This window comes from Nannobrachium achirus (assembly GCF_963921795.1).
Source record: "Nannobrachium achirus genome assembly, chromosome: 17".
NCBI classification, from domain to species: domain Eukaryota; kingdom Metazoa; phylum Chordata; class Actinopteri; order Myctophiformes; family Myctophidae; genus Nannobrachium; species Nannobrachium achirus.
The window spans coordinates 28,154,214-28,177,876 of NC_137824.1; the positions used below are offsets into that span (position 1 = coordinate 28,154,214).

Consider the following 23,663-nt stretch of genomic DNA (forward strand, 5'->3'; position numbering starts at 1 on the left):
TTACCAGCCTAGGTGCCTGGACCACTACCCTGTGGCCCAGGCCGCTAAACAATTCTTTTGACTGTACTCCTACAGATTCTGTCCAAACATCACACAAATCGGTACACAGTATCTCTATTGTCATGAAATGAAACGAGTCTTTCAGATTTTTCATATTCCATCCTGATTGGCTAAGATTGGCTTCCAAAGTTTGCAGGAGTACTCCATGAAATTTTGCAGGCACATTAGTGCGAGAATGAAATGCCTCATGGTAGCGCTATAATTTGTTTTTACCTATAACTGTATCGATCTGCGTAAATCTTATAGATTGTGCAATCCCTAGAGGCCAAGGACAAACCTTTGCCCTGCATTTCTCACATCTACCTTTTATAGAGCACATTTTATGTAAAAATAAATAAATAAATAATTATATTATTATATTATACTCCTTCTCTTAATCCAAATTTCACACAAATGATCTTCTCTATAGTCATGTGATCAAGACAAATCAGATTTTTCATATTCCATCCTGATTGGCTAGGATTGACATCTAAAGTTTGCCGTTTGAAACAAAATGCTGAAAATCATGAATGCAGCGTCCGATTGCGGCAAACCTTTGAACGCACATTCGCACTATGTTGAGGAACAAATGCCACCCTTTTAACATTGTTTTAATATTACTCCTACACATTTTTGCCAAACATCACGATAATTGGTAGCATTATCTCTATAGCCAAGTGATCACATTGATTTTACATATTCCATCCTGATTGGTGCATTCCAAACATTGCTGACCCATAATAACCTACCCGACCTGGCAGAGTTGTTCTCTGATGAGCACTTTTTCTAGTTTGATTTATATTAATGTACTATTTGTGGTCGTCTTCATGACACTAAAGTAAATCAGTTGCTTTTTTTTCTCCTCCACAGGTGGCCATTTCTTCAATAGGAACTCGATGTCTCCCCGTAGTGTGGTGTGTGAGATGGAGCTACCTGATATTCAAGCCTCACTCGACCTTTACGATGAAAACAAGTCATGAGGTCCATTGTCATGGTTACCCCGCCCTTCCCGCTGATGTACAGGTGGCCTTTATGCACACCGGTGGACCTTGGAGTATTTGTGAGGTGTGTGTGAGTTGGAGGGTTGGTGAGTTGGAGGGGGACAACCTGGAGAAACCTTCGGAACATCCATACTTCCATCTACAAGACTGCCTTCTACCGCAGAATGTCATATTACCTGATGGAGTGCGACATTTCTCTTAGTTTATCTGTTAGATCTACAGTCCCTGGTCCCCGTTTCATTTTGCCATCATTTGCTCTCAACAGAGATCTCTTCAAAACTGTGGATCCAGTGGTCTTGGTGGTTGGGAGGTTATTCGTCTTAAGCCTAACTTAAAATTTGTCACGCGACAGTGTTGCTTGCCGGAAAGTTTTTCTTTTGTTGTTGGTTACTTTTCAGTGAGCAACACCATTGTGTGCCGGAGTGTAAGTTAGACCTACTGTAAGGCTTTCTTTGCAGTATTCCAGTGTGTCTTTCATTGTCAACAGAAGCTAGCAACAAATCACAAATGTCCGTAAGAAGTCTCCATTCTGTGTTCCTACTGTAGCCTACTTTTCAGCATCCCAAATATGTATATACGTATGACTAGCTATTGCCTAATTTATACACCGTCGTACGACAGTGTCGCATGCCAAAAATAGATAATTTACAAACTCAAAAGATTGTAGATGCGCTATTTTGGGCACTCAACACTGTCATATGGCAAAGTATAAACCGGACTTAAATGGCAGCTGGCTTCACTTCCTTTGGCTCTCATCTGGTGCAGTCAGAAAGACTTTGTGCTGCAGGTCAAAGTGTGGTACTGTATGGACCAGCTGTGTCTTCTATTGATGCTACCCTTGGAGAGGACACACAGCATTCTTTTTGTTTTTGTTTTTTTCTTTTTCGACTGGCAAGAGAGTTTGCCAGTCTCTTTTGACTGGCAAACTACCCAAAGCCCTAATTTGGCCTACACTCACCTGTCAAGACACGCAGAATGGAGCAAAGAAACAAACTGGAGAAACCCCATGGAATATGTGAATTGTAACTTGAGGAACTTCGTTGCAAGCAGTGTTACTCACCTGTAACCAAAAAAGAGGAGAAAAAAAAAGAAGAAAAAAAAACTAATGTTTCTCTGTAGTGAAAAAAGACATTAATGTGTATTCCAAAAGCTTATAAAATACCCACAGCGTGTACTAATCAGACCCCTCTGAAGAGGACCTAGTACAGTATATACAGTATATACAATCTATATACATGATGATATATCTCAAAGTGGCCTATTAAAGCACTGTTTTCAGTTGTTGTTTTTTTCCCCTTTTTTCTCTATTGTACAAGCAATTTGGGTGGAGGGATTGGTTTTTTGTTCTTGCTGTCCCTTTGTGTTTTAGTCTTTGTATCTGATATATGGTATGGTGGTGAAGACAATAATGACCATGTGAACGGAGATGGACATTTGTCATGGTTTTGGGTCACTGTGTTACATACAGTACTGCCTCAGCATTAAAATTGTGATTATTGCCTATCCTGCGGATTTGTTATTCCTTTATACTTTACAGTATACTGTATATATTATTTAACCTTTGACAAATTGAGTGATTTTTTTTTGTTTGTTTGTTTGTTTTTTGTTCTTGCTGTGGTCTCAAGTCCGGCCTCAAGACTTCATGTTGATGGTTTTGGTCTCGTCTCAGTCTTGCCTGCCGTTTTACTCATCTTGACCTGGTCTCGGGGGGGAAAAAAAGGACTCTGAATATCTATGTTATTCTCATTTCTTCAAAGTTCGCTACTGAGAATTTTGCTGTCAGTGTCATTTTAATTTTGGTACATTTCAAATAGATGTACATATTACAGTGGTGTGATTTATTAATTTACACATACTTTTGAATACAGTCCATGATATAATTATGTAGCAGGCCTCATAGCAGTAAGGTGTTTGAGACCCTTCTTTTTCCAAAGTTAGAAAAATAAATTTGCAGTGTTGTTGTGGGAGAGAAATTGTAAAATGATTACACAAAACCTAATCCATTTTATGATGATTTACCTTGTTTACATTTATGCAGAATTTAACAGTGAGTGATTTAACACTAAAAACTTGGTATCTCATATGTACTGTACCTCTGCACACAGGTTCAAAAACCTGGATTCCGTATTTTTCATAGGCCTATACTTTATGCTTATTTAAATATACACAAGATTCAAACACTTGACCGGACAAAGCCAGATGTTGGACAAAGCTCCTGTTTCAGGTTGCTGATATTCTATCTTCTTGACCCCTAGAACAACCAGTGTGAAACGGTGCCCAGTGTATGTGTGTGCGTGTGTGTGTGCGTGTGGTGCCCAGTTGTCCAGGTGCCCACATGTCCCTAGTGCCCAATTGGTTAAAAATCTAGAGTTGCAAGTTGCGGCTACACCTATCCTATCTTCCTGACCCCTAGAATAAGGAGTGTGAATTGAGTGGTGCCTTTTGGTGCCCACTCATCCAGGTGCCCACATGTCACTAGTGCCCAGAATGGTTTTGGTGCCCAGTTGTCCAGGTGGCTACCTCTCCCTGTGTGTGTGTGTGTGTGTGTGTGTGTGTGTGTGTGTGTGTGTGTGTGTGTGTGTGTGTGTGTGTGTGTGTGTGTGTGTGTGTGTGTGTGTGTGTGTGTGTGTGTGTGTGTGTGTGTGTGTGTGTGTGTGTGTGTGTGTGTGTGTGAATACCATGTAGTACGCAGTATCACTTCACTTCAAGACTGCTCAACAGTGCCACTTAAAGGTAGGTCACCCTGCATACATAGTACAGACAGCTCGCATCACCAGGCTTTCCACAAAAGGAAAGCCTGGTATTCGATTTAAACGGGCTGTTGTGCTTGAGAAGTGTAGCGCTACAAGTTGGACTAAAAGATGGCATTAGGCTATACCAAACAAACTTTCCAAAATTAGCAAAACTACACCACATCAAGAGTTGTATTGGGTAGGCCCTAAAATTATTCCCTTGAGCGAGGGGAATTATTTTGGGTTAAAACTGTTTGGTAGTTCCGGTGTCAGTACCATTTTTGCTCGTCTACCTTTCTGGCGCGGCCGGGGGTCCTGCGCTTGCAACTGACGTCACACAATTTGGCTTTTTGCTTTGCCGCCCTGCTGGGGTCCTCTGGCCCTAGCTCGGCCGGGGAGGGGTCCGCGGGCCGTCGCTCCTCGGGGGGTCCCTCACTGCTGATATTTATTATTAAAAGTTATTTTTCATTATTAAGAAACGTTTTCTTTTTTCGGAATGTTGTTTTCCAGTGTTCAATAAAGGTTTGAAGAGGAATTTTCTGCAATAAGAATGAATGCAATACTGATATTTATTAAGTTATTTTTCATTATTAAGAAACTTTTTATTTTTTGGGAATGTTAGTTTCCGTGATCAATAAAGGTTTGAATTGGAATTCAAAGCTAAAAGCCAATCACAACATCATATTGTGTGACGTCAGTTGCAAGCGCAGGACCCCCGTGCCAGAAAGGTAGACGAGCAAAAATGGGACACCGGTCAAAGTGGAGTCCATCTGGTTCTCAACCTTTTATAACTATGTTCTCAACATGGTGTAGGTTGTTTCCGCACCCCACCGGATCAGAAACCCGACAAGCTACTGATCCCATGGCTACAGACAGACATACGTACAGACAGACAGACAGTACACACACACACTCGGTTGGAGCGGTTGGCACCGCTCAAAAGAATATTCTAGAGCAGCGCTATTCAATCTGCGGCATGTCTGTGCGGCCCTTCATGGTCATAGCCTACCAATAAAAATACATTGTGTCTATACTTTCAGTGTAGACAAATCATTTATAATGTCATTTTTCAGTTTTTCTCCAAAATATTATACAAGACCTTTTTCGCTTTTTTCGTACTATTTTGTTTGTTCCGAAAATTGTAACTTCGTCATTTCCTTATTAATCATTCCATGACAATCTTTGGAAATTTGGCTTTTTTAGATTAGTCATGTAGTGTATGTAATGTGTTACAAAATCATTGTCTAAACGTCCAAAATAGGACTGTCATTCTTAGCTTGAGGCCCTTTGGTATTTTGCTGAGTGGCCCCTGAGCTAGCCTGGGCTGGCTTCCAATTTCGGGCTTTTGATCCGGTCGGGAGCGGAAGAGCTCCTACGTTTTTCTGTAGTCCAAAACGGACTACACTTTGGCCGGAAACAACGACCGGAAACAGTTTTAACCCGTACTTGCGCATGCGCTAACTACTTGCGCATGCGCTAAACTGGGTTGAAACTGTTTCCGGTCGTTGTTTCCGGCCAAAGTGTAGTCCGTTTTGGACTACAGAAAAACGTAGGAGCTCTTCCGCTCCCGACCGGATCAAACGGCCCGTTTAGTAAACGAAGACCAGGCTTTCTCTCAGGGGAAAGCCTGGTGAGGCGAGGTTACCCCTGAGCATAGAGCTATAATAATAACCCTGAGCCATGAGTAGCCCTGTTCTGGAGCGTGACGCAACGACGCACGCTGCGTAGAGCACAAGGGGCGGAGTTTGATGCCCAACGCGGAAGTGACAGTCAGAATTGCAGCAGCCAGCAGCCAGAAAACAACAGAACAGAGAGACAGAGCGAGCGATGCAGCTGCAGGGCCGACGGACCGACTGACCCGTGGACATGAACCCAAAAAACTACAGCGGACAGCGCGCTTTCAGAACGGCCGGCAGAGAAATATCATTAATTTGAACATAAACGCATTCCCATCGTTTGTTGTCACGTAGCGTACGGTTGTCCAAAGTGTCAATAACAATGTGGATAACTCCGGAGGAGGTGCTGCTCGCCAACGCGCTGTGGGTGAGCGAGAGAGCGAACCCGTTCTTCATCCTCCAGCGGAGGAAGGGCCACGGCAAGGGAGGAGGCATCACAGGTACACCACGGAGCTGCTTTTTAATCAGCACCACCATCACTCATTACATGGCATAATATCGGCCCTAGAGGTGTTGCATTGAAGGTGTAAAAAACAATCGAAATCAAAGCATATCTTGTCATTTTTGTGCAGCATCTCGCAGCCTCGCATTCGGGCCAAGCTGTCTAAATGCTGTGTTGTTTACGTCTGATAGACAGTGGTGGAAAGTAACTAAGTACATGTACGTAAGTACTGTACTTGAGTACAAATTTGAGGTACCTTTACTTCTACTTCACTATACAGCTCAGAGGCAAATATTGTGCTTTTACTCCACTACAAGTATATGCAAACTTTAGTTATAGTTAGATTTTGATTATTTCAAAACGCACTAAACACTACAGCCATTATATTTCATTATATTTCGGCCATTTGAAAATAGCAGATGCATTGTGAGCTTGTAGATCTGCTATTTTCACAGGATCTTTATACATTTGAAAACTCGGAATGGCACATTCTTCATAATGAGTACTTTTACTTTTGTTACTTTAAGTACATTTTTATGCCAAATTACTTTTGTACTTTTACTCAAGTAAATATTGAATTTCAGACTTGTAACAGAGTACTTCTAAATTGCAGTATTGATACTTTTACTTAAGTAAAACATTTGAGTACTTTTTCCACCACTGAAGCTGTCTATAATGCTTTGTTGTTTACATATGATAGGGGACGCTTATAACAACATTACTGGTGAAAAGTGTTCAGATTTCTGTTCCTTTTTGCACTGCACCATCAGACATCTCATCGAAAGCAAACGGAATGTGTATTTCCTTCAAGCGTATGCAACCCGAACGTTAAGTTAGCATGAAGGCTAATCATTGTCAACGATTTTCGTTTGTTTTGTCAACAAACACATTATTCAGAGGAAACTCTTATCTATCGCTATCTAAAGTGTATGTATCTGGGTGCTTATGATAACTATTAGTTAAGGTAGGAATTGAAGGCTAAATGCTATTTTGTCTGTTGTTTGCATCAAAACAACAGTGGTCATACTGGGAGTTGTGGGATAGGGCCCAGCCTAGCTGACCTAATTGCACCAAAAAGACAACTGTGAAAGTTGCCTGTGTCAACATCCTTATACTCTATGGTCAACACCAGTGGTTCTCAAAGTGGGGTCCGGGGAGTTCCTGGGTTTCCCCAGTTAATTGATAGTTAGGAACCAAATGGACCCTTATGGGTATGTAACTCTGAGTGTACACATTTGTACTCTCTCTGTCTCAGAGTTAAATTGATTTGACAATATAAATTGGGGTCCCAGAGATAGAAATGTCATTAAATGGGGGTCGGTAGCCTAATGCATGTCAAACTGGGGTTCCTTGAAATTAAAATGGTTGAGAATCACTGCTTGAGCCGTAATAATCTTCTCTTAGGGGGGTCCCTGGCATATATTTTCAAATGGGGGGTCTACGGGCTAATAAGTGTCAATTTGGGGGTCCTCGACACGAAAAGGTTTTGAGAACTCAGAGAGTGTACCAATTACATTTGGTTCCATTTGTACACTCTCTTGAGTTACACATGAATAAATTAACTATTTTTTTGACTGTGTAGCTCTTGATTAGATTTTCTTGAATTACTCCCAAAGCTATTTCTGAAAGACTAGAGGAACTTGCCTACATCAGTGAGTTGAGGGCCATTCGTCCTGTTACTAATGTCTTTTATTGACATGAAATTTGGCAGGCCTCTCGTTCAGCCAAATTAGATTTGCTTACTATAAGAGAAGTAGTGTGCAACTGCATTTTGTTTTTCTTTCATTGCATTCTGCTCTGACTAGCCCTTACCCGTTCAAAGATATGAGCTCCGAAATGATGTGCAGTGTGTGGGTTATGGGATGTGCACTGTGCACACAGTATATGAGGTGCTTGCATGCTAATATGTAGGAGCATCAATGTAAGAAATACCCGTTCCATTTAACAGCTACAGAGATACTGTGTACCGATCTGCATGATTTTTGGACAACATCTGTAACAGGGCCAGAACCCCCCCCCCCCCCCCCCCCCCCCCCCCCCGTGTGTGTGTGTGTGTGTGTGTGTGTGTGGGTTTGTGTGTGATTGTGCATGGCCTGAACAACAGCGCCCCTCCCTTAACATGTGTGGTCACAAAAGGTACTGTAGGCTAAATAGAATACACCATAAAAATGCGAAAATACAGCATATGATTTGTGAAAGTGACAAACGGGCTTCACAGTTATGTCAGGTGTGTTCATATGCTAATGGTGATGCGATTTCAGATCAATTGCTCCAGCCACTGAGGAGAAACGCTGTTTCAGACAGACAGACAGACAGACAGACAGACAGACAGACAGACAGACAGACAGACAGTCACTCACTCACTCACTCACTCACTCACTCACTCAGACAGACAGACAGACAGACAGACAGACAGACAGACAGACAGACAGACAGACAGACAGACAGACACTCACTCAGACATTCGCAAAATTATAGTATAGATGTTAAGCTTCACTACACATTAACATGGCATTGGACTGCAGTTGTTCTTATTGGGAAATTTCTGCAAATTACTCTTAGAAGTTGGTTTAATGACATATTTATAATCATCTTTATCTTTATTTTTTAAGACCACAGTATTCTCGCTGCCTTTTGTTGTTGTTTTTCAAAACCACTGACTTTAAAAGCACATTAAACTGTTCTTTTACATGTTACTGTTGTCTACCCAAATTGGGATAATCACAGTTGAACTTGTAAAGGTGAACACAGAGCAGGTCAGATTTGTTGTCTTAATCTTTAACTTTAAATTGGTTTTTAAGATGCCCATTTGACCTCATTTATAAGGGCATTGCCCATGACCCAGTGGACTAAATAACACATTGCTCACATATTTATGTCCATGATCCTGAAACAGTGTCCCAACATAGACTGCTTTTGGACCAAGAACCTCTGGTTGAGAAACACTGGTTTCTCTAAGATTTTACAGTTTATGATTATATTAAGGTCTTATGACCCATCCAACTTTATGGCTTGTAAGTGGATGTGGGTGTATGGGGCAAAGGGATGATGAAATAAAGGCAAATTTATGGATGTCTGACTTTCTTCCGTCAGGCTTGTTGGTGGGCACCCTAGATGTGGTCCTGGACTCCAGTGCCAGAGTGGCTCCGTATAGGATCCTGCACCAGACTGGAGACTCTCAGATCTTTTGGAGCATTGCCTGTGGTGCGTTGTGCTGCAATACACACACTTACGTTGATGCTAGGCTGCACACCACTGCTGTACATAATACAGTATATCTGTTTAGTATTGTTATCCATTTGCAGTGAATATAGAAGAAGAAAAATTACACATGGAACAGAATCTTAAACGGTTACCTCTTCTTTTCCTTTCCCTAATTCCCATTAGGGGTCACCACAACAGACTACAGCCTTAGCCTTACACTTGTGGACAGCAAATATTTCTCGGCTGTTTGTTTGATTGATACAGTTAACCTGACTAATTCTTGTATGCCAAGCTTTCCTCATCAGTGTAGATATAAATAAAATGAGATAAAATAATAAGAATGTAGTTGATTGTACTGTACATGAAAGGTTTAGGTGCTATGTAGTGTGTGTGGCATGTCCCAGATTGTCCTTGTTGACTGTCCCCAGGCTCCTCCAGGAAGGAGATCACAGAGCACTGGGAGTGGTTGGAAGCCAACCTGCTCCAGACCCTCTCCATATTTGACAACGATGATGACATCACCACCTTTGTCAAGGGAAAGATATCGGTATGTAGACATTAATTGTGATGCACATTTCTCTTAAAAGCTTTAGCGAGTTGCACACGCTTTTCCTCATTGAAAGTTACAAATAAACAATACAAAAAATGCTGGCTATTATTTAGTATAAGAATATGATAATTACTAGAAGCAATGCTCTTCCAAGCACAGGTCTCTGCAAGGTCAGGTAGGTTATTGTGGCCTCCTGGTGGCGCTATAATAGGCCAATGTGAAAAGGGTGCCATGTCTTCTTGGGCCTTTCACGGACGCTGCATGCACGATTTGAGGCATTTTGTTTGTTTTGTGTTTTGCAAAAGTTGACCTGCTGGTGGCGCCATAACAGCCCGATGTAAAAAGTCAATCTTAGCCAATGAGGATGGAATAGGATAAATCAAACGGATTCATGTTGATCACATGAATGTAAGAGTACTGTCCAAAAATTAGTTTTTCAAAAATCGGCCTGATGGTGGCGCTAGAACAGGCCCATGTGAAGAATGTGGGGCAGAGGTTCTGAATTTGCATCCCAGGAGTGTGTGTGCACAGTTTACAGACGGACAGGGTGGACACATATTACAGACGGACAGGGGCGAAAACAGTCTCCCCATGCCTTCGGCCTGGTGGAGACAATGAATGGCTCATTAATACAGTTCAGTGCTCTTGATGCCTTTATTCACTCTCAAAACCCCACCTTGTTCTGAATAAAAAAATCATGTTTATTGCAGTGTAATATTAGCATTCTGTCTGAATGTACTCATGACAAACAACAGTTGAGATGAGTGGTTGATAACAGTGAAGTTGCGCAAAAGATTTGGCCTTCGGCAGTGCACATAAGGTCCAGGGGAGGGCCACCATATGACCATTTGTCATACGTTGCATCATCTTTGCCGCAGCAGAAAACACAACATTGTTCTGTAATAAACTACCATGATGTCAAAATAACCTAGATTTCTGAGAGCATGACAGCGGTGTGTCTCAGACAAGGTTTCTGTTGTTCTGTAAACTGAATTTCTTTTCCATCTATCAGCCTGTAAAGCCCAAACCACACCAATGCAACTAGTCTTGACTCCTTGCAACTGCCATTGGGGATAATAGTTGGAAGTAGTTGCATGCAATCATTTGGTTGCAAGGAGTTGCATGGTGGGTGGTGAAAGATTGGTGTGGTTTGGGCTTACGCTGTCTTTACTACTGGAGTGTCCGTATGACAAGAAGTACCATTAATTCAAGTACATGTATATTAAAGCTCTTAATCACGGTTACAGTATCAAAGGGCTTACACAGGGGCAGGGCTACATTTAAAAATCACACCTTGTGAACTGAGTGGTGGTCAAATAAAAATAATCAAATAAAAAGAGTCAAATACATGGATTGCAAGGTTGCTCATGCTCAACAGTGGCTGGAGACGGACGGACGGACGGACGGACGCATTGTGAGCTTAAATCCGCTTTTTTCCAACTATTATTTGTTTATTATTATTTTGACCTGCGTTAAGAAACTCGGGTAATGATGGACGGGTGGACGCATTGTGAGCTTGTAGATCCGCTATTTTCGATTATTTGTTTATTTTTATTTTGATATGAAAACTTCTACTTGTTGTAACAGATTATTAGGCCTACATCACCTATAGACAACACGTGAAACACTCGACCAGTCTAAAGAAACTCGTATAAAGACTAATGATTGAAAGCACTCGAGTCGACCTGCTATAACTATAAGATAGGCTATAGTTTTCGCCAACACAACAGTCGTGGACATATGTGTGTTATTGTGTGTGTGTGTGTGTGTGTGTGTGTGTGTGTGTGTGTGTGTGTGTGTGTGTGTGTGTGTGTGTGTGTGTGTGTGTGTGTGTGTGTGTGTGTGTGTGTGTGTGTGTGTGTGTGTGTGTGTGTGTGTGTGTGTGTGTGTGTGTGCGCGCGGCGCGCGCGTGCCCTCCTTGCTACGTGTGTGTGTCTACAGTGTGTGTGTGAGAGAGAGAGAGTGTTGAGTCTGCCTGCTCAATAGCGCCCCTCCTTTAACGTGTGTGTGTTTGTGGTCTGTGTGTGTGGTCAGGAGAGGTATGGCAGGCGACAGACATACACGGCCAGCCAGCCAGTAACATTGTGAAAGCGAATTACAGGAGTGGCGGAGACCACCACTCAAAAAGCAACCCCCTTGTCTTTAGAGCCTCAATCAGGCAAGGAAAAAGACAAGCAAGAAACATGAGTAATGATCATAAAAGAGGGGACAGCTGTGCATAGGTGTCGAGTGGGAAATATACAAGTGCAAAAAGAGCAAAACTATTAGTCAATCCATGCTGGTAAAATTATATATATATGGTAGTCATATATTAAAATTGTACAAAATAAAAACAAAAACAGTGATAGGTATCAAATGGTCAATGAAGTCAACAGAGAGTTTGCCATAAAATAATGGTGCTGTCTGTCACAGATCAGTTGAAGACACAGCCATGGTTGACAGTGGAAAGGGTAACCACACAGGAGCATCAGTGGGAGCAAGATGCAGTCTGGGATGTGAGGGTCGCACTAGACGCCATATAACAAGATCACTTTTCTACCTCTCCCTCCTCTTAGATAGATAGATAGATACCTTTATTATTCCAAGGGGGAAAATCAGTCGCCCAGAGGCAGCACAGCAGTATAAGGATATTTACAAAGTTACAGAGAAGTATGAAAAGAATACAGTAAAGAGAAAGGTACAACAAAGAAAGGGAACAAAGAATATATATATATATACATAATTGTCAAAAAAAACTGTCAATGCTCAACGTGAAACAGTCAACTTGAACAAAAAAAGCAAACCTTAAGCACAACTACGGTATACTACAATACAGTGCCCAAACAAAAGTGTTCATAACAGTCAATGCTAGTCAGTGCTACAAGTATCTCACCACCATGTCAAACACAAGCAAAATACTCAATACTACTAACACAACCTAATAGTGCAACCTAATACTGTGTTAGTAACACAACCTCTTAACTGTACACAGGGCATTATTGCTGAGGAGAATAAAGGCAAACAATCCCAGGAAGATGAAGACTCCAGTAAGTTCCGTGAAGCGGAGCTGAAGATGCGTAAGCTGTTTGGTATGCCTGATGAAGAGAAACTGGTCAACTACTACTCCTGCAGCTACTGGAAAGGCCGTGTACCACGCCAGGGATGGGTCTACCTCAGCATCAACCACCTCTGCTTCTATTCCTTCCTGCTTGGAAAAGAGGGTAAGTGTGTGCTTGTTTGCGCATAATGTTTGCGTGCATGTGTTAATAGGTGATTCTGCATGAGATTCAGTGCAGGGTGATCTCATATGTGATGATGAAAAACTTTGTGTGTGTCTGAGTGTGTGTATTGAGATGGCCATTGTGTTGTAGAATGTGTGTTTGACTCTGGCATATCCGGCATATCACCCTGTGAAATTCTTCTGCTAATTTAATTCTGTCTCGCTCGGTCCTAATTAGCCTTATGAACAATGATGCACTTGTAGAGTGAATGTATTGCAATATTTACCGCCTTTCCTTAAATTGACTCATCACTTCATGGTTCTGTGAAAAGCCCCTGTAGCCTCCAACTAGCAATTGGCTATCTACTATGTTTCAGTATGTCCACCTCACTTTGAATAATGTCTCCCCTGGCCTCTATGATCTTTTGAAAATGTACAGATGTATATCCACGATTCAAAGTTTAATGTCAATATACACAACATTTAGCCATATCAGTCACTTTCCATCTGTATCATAGCTAACCTCCCTTTCTGGTTTATCTGGTCTATTTTTAACTTCATATGCTTCCCTTTTTTTAATACATCATGCCCCTTTGACCCCCCTCCCCTCCCCCAGTCACCCTGGTGATACAGTGGACAGATGTGACCCAACTTGAGAAAAATGCAACGCTGCTATTTCCAGAGAGCGTGCGGGTTAGCACTCGCAACACAGAACACTACTTCTCCATGTTCCTCAACATCAATGATACCTTCAAGCTAATGGAACAGCTAGCTAACATGGCCATGAGGCAACTACTGGACAATGAGGGCTTTGCTGTCGACCGTTCTCTGCCTAAGCCCTGCAAGACACTGAAGAACGTATCGACACTCAAGAGGTATGATTAAATTAATTTAAAAATGTGTTTAACTAATTTATCGGTATTAGAAAAACAGCGTTTATAGGGGTTGCCTGCCACCATTTTCTTACCTTTTAACGTGTGCGTGTGCTTCGTGCACGACGATGCATGGATCGTGCACGACGCGTTTCTACGCCGTTCGTGAACACAAAAAAACGCATGTCAATCAGATTCTCCGTTCTCCAGTTAGCCTCAGCACTGCTTACAATGTAAACAAACGAAAGAAACAGAGCTTCAGAGAAACGGCTTCTTCCGGTTACGACTTCCGGTTCCGGGTTACCGGCCAAACCCGGAAGTAAACAAACTGGGAAATACTGGGGCACCGATTGGCTATCCGATTTTGGATATTTTTTTTATAAATGAAACCAAATTCTCTGGTTTCTCGCGCGCAACGGCCCAGACCAACAGCTTTTTCCTGAGATTCTCGCGTCGGGGCAGTAAATGAGTTAAATGGTTGCTTGACTAGTAACTCTGACACACTGAGAAGTAGGAGTTTCGTCTTTTTGCACAAAATACAAAACAGCTTACTGTGCATTTATCATTTTATCACACTAATACAAACCGGATAATAATATTGACTCCAGGGATTTGGATGCGCGTGCTAAGAACGAGCGCTACCGGGCTCTGTTCCGCCTGACGCAGGACGAGCGTCTGGACGGACACACAGACTGCACCCTGTGGACGCCCTTTGCCAAGATGCACATCGTAGGCCAGCTCTTTGTGTCCAACAACTACATCTGCTTCGCCAGCCGCGAGGAAGATCTTTGTCAGCTCATCATACCCCTCCGAGAGGTACAAAGGACATACATTAATACGCTTCGACCCAGAGACCTTCCAGTCTCTGCTTCTGTAACCTTCTGGCTCTGTCCGTCCCCTCCTCTAGGTGTCCATAGTAGAGAAGGCAGACAGCAGCAGCGTCCTGCCGTGTCCTGTCTCCATCAGTACAAAGAACAAGATGAACTTCCTCTTCGCCAACCTCAAAGACAGAGACTTCCTGGTTCAGAGAATCTCTGACTTCCTGCAGCGCACCCCAGACAGGCTGTGGAGTGACAGCAATCACTTGCCTCCGATTAGCCCCTCGGTGAGTCAGTCACTCTTTCAACGACCAGATTATTTTTGCTATATTTTTGCAACGTACCCACAAACGTAGAGCATCTCTATGTCCCCACAAAGGTAGACCATCAGCTCGTACTGTCACATGCATTCCAAGACCACAATGGAAACAAGCCCTTAGGGTTATTTGTTATCCTTTTAGGACCATTGTATAATCGAATCATACCACTGTATTATTTGCAAACTGTTAATAAAGTATTCTATCAATGGATCGATCCACGCAGCACAGCTGACGCCTTTGCGTAAATCACATATCGGCAGTGTCAGCACTCAAGCAAGCTGATACTGCAACACCAATCACAGCTCAACAACATCAGCACTCAGCAGATGCTGCTCAGATTAGCATGTTACAGTTGCTCGCCATTGGTGATGTGAAGGAATTTGTTCAATATATATTCACATTTCCCATGAGGAAAACAATCCCCCTACAGTAAGACTGAAGAAAAGCTTTCAATTGACATTTTAAGACGTAGCTTAGGCTATGTATAGCCTCGCGTAGCCAGGCTTACTCATCTCCGAAGAGAAAAGCCTGGTGACAATAGAAGGCAGAAAGCGTTCAGCTTCCGCCGTGAGAATTTCACCGGAAGCTGTATTTTTTTCACGGTGCGGTGTTTCTGCAAACGTATTCCCTGCACGAAATTAACTCTGGTCTACGTCTCCTGCTCCGTCGGTTGCGCTCGCAATAAACAATATACAAACAAAAACATTGATTCAAGCAATGTTACACCTATGAAGAGCGAGTTAAGAGCTACAATCTATTTTAGTTTTTTCGCTGGGGAATGTAAACAGACCCGCACCGCATGACGTAACGTCCGTTAAACGCAGACTTCCGCTAGAAATCTAGGAACACACCGGAAGGCATATTGTCTACAGGGTGGGCTATGTAGGGGAATTCAAGCCAGTTAGCCTCATAACTGGTCATTAATTTAGGTGTGTGAGAGAGATAATGTGTGTGAATATAGATGTGTTATACTACATCTATATTCATAATTGCATTCATATTCTCTTATTGTATCTATAGTGTAATTTGTAACACTATTCAATGAGTTAATTATCTTCTTTTGCTTTTTGTTTTCCAATGTGTCCCAGGGCTGTTCTGGCCTCAGCTCCTCTATCCCGTCCCACCTCACCTCCTCTTCCCCCCTGACAGCACGTGACCCCTGCCAGGGGGGGCGACACTACCACCCCGGCCTCCCAACTGCCTCACAAGGCCTCCTCAAAATCTACCAGACAGACGCCCCTGAGGACCTGGGCCCCAAAGCTGTGAGTCTTTCCAAGGCTCCACTCACCTCTCTTAACCCGCACACATTAACTATCCATTTCTGATCTTCATGTGGTTTTATTGCTGTTTTTATAACACACCAAACCTGTGTGTTATCCTTGCGTACCTTGTTGTCTTCGGCTAACACAGTTGTTCAATTTTGATTATTGGCTAGCCTGAGATATAAGCTTTTACAACACATGCTGACCATACTGGGGTTGTGAAACAAACAATAAAGCATGCACATCTACTAAAAACCAGTGCCGGGCAGTGGTCATAATCCAAAAAGGATAAAGTCTGCACACTGGATCATGCTCCAAAGTTTAAAATGTATTGGTTCCTTTACACCACTGGACGTGATGCTTCGAGCCTCACCTGCTCTTCATCAGATGTATGACGAGTCGGTGAGGCTCCAAACCTCACCTCCAATGGTGTAAAGGAACCTATAAATGCTGAACTTGGGAGCATGATCCAGTATGCAGACTTTATTGTTTTTGCAGAATGTCATTCCGATCACTAAAAATGAGCAGTTAAAATGCCTGCAGCAGGGACGTATTTCTCCAGATTTAAAGTGCATTAATACCATCTGACACTTGGGAATTTGTTTTGATTTCCCATTTGCCGCAGATGGAAAGGTCATGCAGACATACTGTACTGTGTTGGTACGGTATGTTCCCATTTCCCTTCTTCTCACCTTCTTCTTGTCACTCCTTCCCTCCATCATCGTCACCCTTCCCTCTTACCTTTTGTTCTCCTTCCTCTCCTGTCACTTTTACACTCCCTTCCACAGACAAAGGAGAAGATGAAAGAGGAATCATGGAAAATCCATTTCTTTGAGTTTGGCCGTGGCGTGTGTATGTACCGTACATCCAAGACCAGAGAGCTGGTTCTAAACGGAATCCCAGAGAGCCTCAGGGGAGAGCTGTGGCTGCTCTTCTCAGGTACCAGCCATTCACTGTACACACGACTCCACAACTAATAATCACCTTACAAAATGTACCCGTTGGCAATATTTAAAGATTTATCATGCACTTACTATATATTGCATTAATTAGGGATATATGATTCTATTGCCATTTGGAACGAGCTTAATTCAAAACAAAACATCAAGGTCATTGTTAGGGCTGTCACGGTTATGACATTTTACATGCCGATTAATTGTCACTCAAATAATTGCGATTAATGATTTAATTGTTGTATTACATTTCTGTTTGGCTTTTAGGCTTTGAAGTTGCACATATTATGACACATAACCTAAATAATATACAAAGAAATGAAGGACAACATTTGACAACTTTACACTTTAAAAAGAACATTGATAGTGGATGCGACGCGTTGTGAGCTTGTAGATCGTCTATTTCCAAAATGTTTTTAATGTTTGAACAAATATAAAACATTTTCAACATGTAAATGATTGTGACGATTATCACAAAATAATTGCGATTATGTCAAATACTTGCGAATAGACGATTATGTAATAATTGTGACAGCCCAATCCACAACTAATAATTACCTTACAAAATGTACCCGTTGGCAATATTTAAAGATTTACCATGCACTTACTTATTATATATTGCATTAACTAGGGATATGATTCTATTGCCATTTGGAACAAGATTAATTCATAACAAAACAAGGTCATTGTACTTCTCTGTGTCAGACTGGGGATCGATCGTTTCCCTGTTTACATAGCTGGTGTAGAGATAATCAGCAGGAGCGGTCTGTATGTGTGCATTTGTGTGTGGAAAGGAAGGACCAGATACAGTTTTGCTGTATGGCACTGGTTAAAATGGAAACCAGGATTTCCACAGATGCAGTGGAAAACCTGTTGGTGTGAGTTGTATAAATGTCTCTAAAGACTACATGTGTTGTGTTGCAAGATTCCTAAAAAGCCTGAATGTACCACCCCTGCACTCCAGGACTGTTTTAACGCCACCAACCTGGCTATACATGTATGTGGCAAACAGCCACACACTAATGTAACTGTCACTAAAGGCTGATAAGCTGATAAGTGTTGATAAGCATCTGTGGCTGAACATCTGTTGTAGTGTATGTGGTGTGTGGAAGCCGTCGATGGTGGTGAGGTGTCACTCACCATCGCTCACCCGACTGGACAAGCTTAAGTCTCTGTCACCCATCGATAACAGTGCTAGGGCAGAAAGTGCATTCTCTGAATTAAATTAACACCCCAGATTGCACTGTGTATTGTTTATCCATGTGGTATGCTCTCTTGGTCAGTTGGTGAGTGCAACACATGGATATAGGCCCACTCATTACATCATAGGTTCAAGTCTGCCTCATCGACCTGTTTTGCCTGCCTTTATCATTCTTTATCAAAACTTTTCTTTGTAACAGTAACATTTGGAGAGTTCATTTAACTGAGATTGTAAGAATTAACCCTTACCACCAGAGAAAGATGTCAAGTAGATGCTGTATATTCAATATCTTCTTACTTCCTCACTCACAGGAACTGTGACATGACATGAGTCTACATTGTGTTCCTTTTTTTTTTTTTTTTTTTTAAGATTTGTTTTTGGCTTTTATGCCTTTATTGATAGGACAGTAGACTGACAGGAAATGGGGGGAGAGATGGGGAGTGACATGCGGCAAAAGGTCCTCCGGATCGGGAATCGAACCGGCGATTCCGCCAGGCATCCATGCCTATGTGGCAATGCCTAAGTGGTATGCGCCTGGACCAGTAGGCCAGCGGGCGCCCCTGTATAGTCATTCCTGATCAGCCTTTTGGAGTTTATCTGGTGGCTAAAGTCCCCCTGGCATGTGGGTTTTCTCTGGTAATCCTAGTTTTGTGGTATTACAATTACATAGTGATGTAAAATTGAATACAATAATTCTTAAGAATATTTTAATCAATTTCAGTGGCTGAGTACCATAATCCTAGATTAGTCGGGTAGAGTCCACTGGTGGTGTTGTTTCAAGTCTTGTACAGTAATTCCTCTCAAGAGCTGTCATTAGAATAGATTTTAATATTGTGTGGGTTCAAGTGACCATAATATGTTCTGGTATTTGAACCCGCCAAATCTGTCCCATTTTTTGTACAAGCAGTTTCCCTGGTGGTGTGGGGTTATCTTTTATCTCTGTAAATGCATGTGTATGCCTTATTGCCTTATGTACAGTACAGTAAAGCACTTACATGTGTACACTGTACATTGTGTACAAATAAACTTCCCTTGCCTTTTGCGGACATTTGATTTTTGTTGGACCACAGTGAAGGCTGAAAAGCTGAACTGAAATCAAGCCTGGAAGTGGAGAGATTAGACAAAGGCTTGAATGTTATAAAGGAGACAAGTGAAGCCCTCTTTGTTTTTAGAGTCACTGTGTGTGAATTGGAGTGTTAGTCACTAGATGTGAACTTGTGTGCGTCAGTGTCTATTCTGTGAAGAGCTGAAGAAAGCACTCTTAGAGTTTTGGTAACACAATGGGAATCAATATATTAGAGCTATTGTTGATTTGTGTTTCTTTGAAATGAACGATGGGATCCGGTTCGCAGTAGGGAGCCGTTCCTTTTTTGATGAGGGGGAGTACATTCTTTGCTTGAGTAAAAGTATCAATACTGCAACGTAGAAATACTCTGCCACAAGTCAAAGTTCGGAATTAAAATGTACTTGAGTAAAAGTAAAAGTGTATTGGTATCAAAATGTACTTAAAGTACCAATAGTAGAAAGTACACATTATGTAGAATGTCCCATTTCACAAGTTTTCCCATGAATAAAATGTAGAAAAATCATTTGAAAATAGCAGATCTACAAGCTCACAATGCGTTGCGTTGCGACGCATTGTGAGCTTGTAGATCGGCTATTTTCAAATGGCGGAAATGTATATATGGCCGAAATGTATATAGGGTTGAAATGAGCCAGTCTTTTGAACGGCTCTTTGAAAGGAACGGATCCCAAAGATCCGGATCACTTCAAAAAACCATAAATCCCATCTCGACTGCCCTGTCCAATAGTCCATGGGATAAGTCAGTCCACAAAAACACCGAAGCAAAAATGCATAACTAATGACCCAAACACAATTCCCTGGTTGCTGTAGCAAATGAGCAGTCTTTTCATCTCATGGTGTATAATGTGGACCCTCACCTTCATGTGTCACTCGAGGATTTATAAGCTGGAGCCTTTAAGCCTGTTTCTGAATGACATTGTCTGGGTAAAGACTTTAGACTTTTCACCTTATTATTCTGTTTCGAGGATTGGTTCGTGCTATCTATGGAGTGACTTTAAAACTGCTAATATGTGGAACTAAACACTGCAGCGTTACTCCTCACCTCTTCAGTTGTCATGTTTCTTTTGTTTACTTCTCATTGCCTGACTTCTGGCCTGTCAGCTGACAGCCCCTGACTGAGTCATGTGGCTGAACCTGAGGAAAACAAAACCATCAACTCAGGCAGCATGATGTAATGTCACAGCAACACGGCCTGTAATAGTGTAGCTCAGGGGTTTTCAAAGTGGGTGACAGGGCACCCCGGGGTGCCGTGACGGCAGTCCAGGGGTGCCGTGAGATCATTTGATAATATTTGGCATTTATTTGGACACTTGAAAAAATATTTAGTATAATTTTAAACTTGAAGTACAAAGTTATTTTCCGTCAGTTCTAACGTTTTTTGGTGAAGCAAAAGCCCTGCTTCATCATATAAGACTGTCGCACAAAACTAGTGAAAACAGCCGATCTACAAGCAGGATCTGCTGTTTTCACTAGTTTAGTACATTTTATAGATGATAAATACAAAACAACAAAAAAAGACAAGGTCTCCACCCGACAACGACGATATGCTATTAATATAAGGTGCTGGGAGTGAAAATTATAATGTAGGGGTGCCTCGGATTAAAAAAAAATATTTATGGGGTGCCTTGAGACAAAAAAGTTTGGGAACCCCTGGTGTAGCTAATGGAGAGACAATATAAAGTCAGCTTAAACTAAAGGGAAATACCACTCATTTTCAACTTTGAACTATGTCATTAATATACCTTAGAGTTGTTGTGTGTAAATAAGTGTTGACTAGAACTAGAGGATTGATTGTGGGGTCATGTGATCAGTGACATCATGACGATGTACTCTGCAAGCCAAAGAGTACATCTTCATGATGTCACTGATCACATGATGACCCCACAACCAATCCTCCAATTTTAGGCAACACAGAAGGGGGGGTGGGACTTTGTTTTCTTATTTCCACACTCCAAACTTCCAAACTCTAAGGTATATTAACCAGTTACCCATATATGGAGACCCCTGGTACCCATATAGGGGGATCCATGTGCCATGTACTATATGGTACATCCCTTTTATGCCCATACATGGAGATCCCTGTCTGAACCAGCCACACAGATATGGGCTGTCTTCCTCCATATATGGGCATTCCCAAATGAAGTCCTGTTTGATATGGGCTTAATATTGATGACATCAGGGATCTCCAGATATGGGCATAAAAGGGATTCTGTTAGAGTGGTTCCCATGACATCACAACATACAATCCCTTTTATGCCCATACATGGAGATCCCTATCTGAACCAGCCACACAGATATGGGCCATGTCTTGGCCATCTGGCCAGTGATGTATATTGATGACATCAGGGATCTTCATATATGGGCATAAAAGGGATCCTGGGGAATACCCATAATTATATGGAATTTTACATAGGTGATGTCACCTGTGATGTCACAGTGATGTGTCAGGGGAACCACAGTGTCAGGCGTGACCTACAGACAGAGATACACGGACAAGATGTGCCGGATTTCATAGTAAACTTGGTTCAATGTTGAAAATGAGTGGTATTCCCCTTTAAGTAAGTTTTGAAAGGTCTCATTGATTAGTGTAAATCTCTTTATAATGGAACAGAAATAATTGTAGGAAAACACAGGGGCTGGAATCCGAGCTAGAGCTTCTAGTATCCAAGAAATATATTCTCTTTGGATGAAGGGTGCTTCTTCTAGCTTCTTCTTTTTTTCCCCCCAGAAAATTACAAGGCACTAAAACAATATATATAAAATATCTAAAAGTGTTTTAAAAGCCTTTGGCTTACTACATTAAAACATGGCCAGTGTTTTCAGGCCCCATGGCCTTCATTAGGGGAGTAAAAAAAAGAAATGTGTTCTACACTATGTTTTTCTTTTTAATGCCTTGGACTTCTCTGAAGAAATATGGAGCTAATCTATTCTTGGAATGAATTCATTGTGTGACATTTTGAAAACAACGAAGCATCTACAAAAGTATGTCTAGAGGATTTATTACAGGCTTATGTAATGAGTCAGCTATATTTGTGCAGGACTAAATACTGGTATGATAACAATAATGAAATAAATTATAATGTAACTCAGTAACACAGGCAAAATGCCGAGATCTGAGTAAAAACAGTTGTATAATGAAAAAAGATTATAAGAAGAACCTGGGTAAGAATGTTTTTTTAAGAAGTGATTGATGATCAAAGGCAGCAGTCAGAAACAGTTTCCCATGTGCATGGTCCCTACAGGAGCTCAGAATGAGATGGCCACCCACCCAGGTTACTACGGCGACCTGGTGGAGCAGGCCATGGGTCGCTGCTCCCTGGCTACAGAGGAGATCGAGAGGGACCTGCATCGCTCCATGCCCGAGCACCGCGCCTTCCAAAACGAGATGGGCATCGCCGCCCTGCGCCGTGTGCTCACCGCCTATGCCCACCGTAACCCCGGCATCGGCTACTGCCAGGTACACACCGCCCCGGCCCGCACTGTCTCACCACAGCAACAACCCACCAAATTCACACTGCAGCCCAATTGCTCTTCATATCGTATCATAGTCAAGCGTGATGTTGGGGCAAAATGGACGCATTGAGAATATGATCAATACACTGAAAATCCTGATAATTTAACGGTGTACAATTTGTACACTCTTGGGGTTACAAATGGATAATGGATTACTGTGTACTAGCTCTGCCACCTGCTACTAGCAGGTGGCTAATTAAAATGAATACTTTTACTTTAGTGTAATCTCCCCTTGTCTTGTGTAGCCAGCCATTAGGATGGTGATACAGTATGCTTTGTTTTCAAAGCAGTAGTATGTTTATCTGTGGCCATTTTCACTGCTTTTCTAGCCCCTGCATTGAATTTAGATGTGACCACATTCATCGGTAGGCGGAGATCTCCAATCGTCTGGCTATGCAAAACTAAATCTCCTCCCGATACAAAAAAACAATTCAGTTGTTTTTATTAAAAAAGAAACCTCTTAGGAAAATAATTCATATAATTGAGATCTGTCCCTCTCTCTGTTTGGGTCTCTCTTTCCGTCAAGGCGATGAACATTGTGACGTCTGTGCTGCTGTTGTACTGTACTGAAGAAGAGGCCTTCTGGCTGCTGGTTGCGCTTTGTGAAAGGATGCTGCCAGACTACTACAACACCAGGGTTGTAGGTCAGTTTGTGGCTGTGCATGAATGTACCTACCTGTGAACCTCAATGCCTGGCATAAATCAGGATGTATCAACTGCTTTTAGGTTTGTAACGTCTACGGTCCAGGTTCTGGGAATTTGAGTCTTCTGTTATTTACTGTTGGTTACTGTTTATT

At 42.0% G+C, this 23,663-nt stretch overlaps 2 protein-coding genes across 3 annotated transcripts in view; both read left to right on the top strand.

Moving 5' to 3' along the window:
• Positions 1-2,742, top strand: part of rnf130 (ring finger protein 130) — a 70,153-nt gene extending 67,411 nt beyond the window's left edge. The window contains exon 9 of the mRNA XM_080745992.1: positions 910-2,742. Within this exon, the coding sequence (XP_080602118.1) occupies positions 910-1,019 (110 nt within the window). The 3' untranslated portion in view covers positions 1,020-2,742. The remainder of the gene's footprint in view (positions 1-909) is intronic.
• A 2,838-nt stretch (positions 2,743-5,580) lies between these two features.
• tbc1d9b (TBC1 domain family member 9b) overlaps positions 5,581-23,663 on the top strand; it is a 36,549-nt gene continuing 18,466 nt past the window's right edge. For both annotated transcript variants that reach the window (XM_080746222.1, XM_080746223.1), the window contains exons 1-11: positions 5,581-5,888; positions 8,984-9,094; positions 9,523-9,641; positions 12,616-12,844; positions 13,460-13,718; positions 14,324-14,531; positions 14,623-14,820; positions 15,942-16,115; positions 16,904-17,054; positions 22,596-22,810; positions 23,393-23,510. In XM_080746222.1, the coding sequence (XP_080602348.1) occupies positions 5,771-5,888; positions 8,984-9,094; positions 9,523-9,641; positions 12,616-12,844; positions 13,460-13,718; positions 14,324-14,531; positions 14,623-14,820; positions 15,942-16,115; positions 16,904-17,054; positions 22,596-22,810; positions 23,393-23,510 (1,900 nt within the window). In that variant the 5' untranslated portion in view covers positions 5,581-5,770. The remainder of the gene's footprint in view (positions 5,889-8,983; positions 9,095-9,522; positions 9,642-12,615; positions 12,845-13,459; positions 13,719-14,323; positions 14,532-14,622; positions 14,821-15,941; positions 16,116-16,903; positions 17,055-22,595; positions 22,811-23,392; positions 23,511-23,663) is intronic.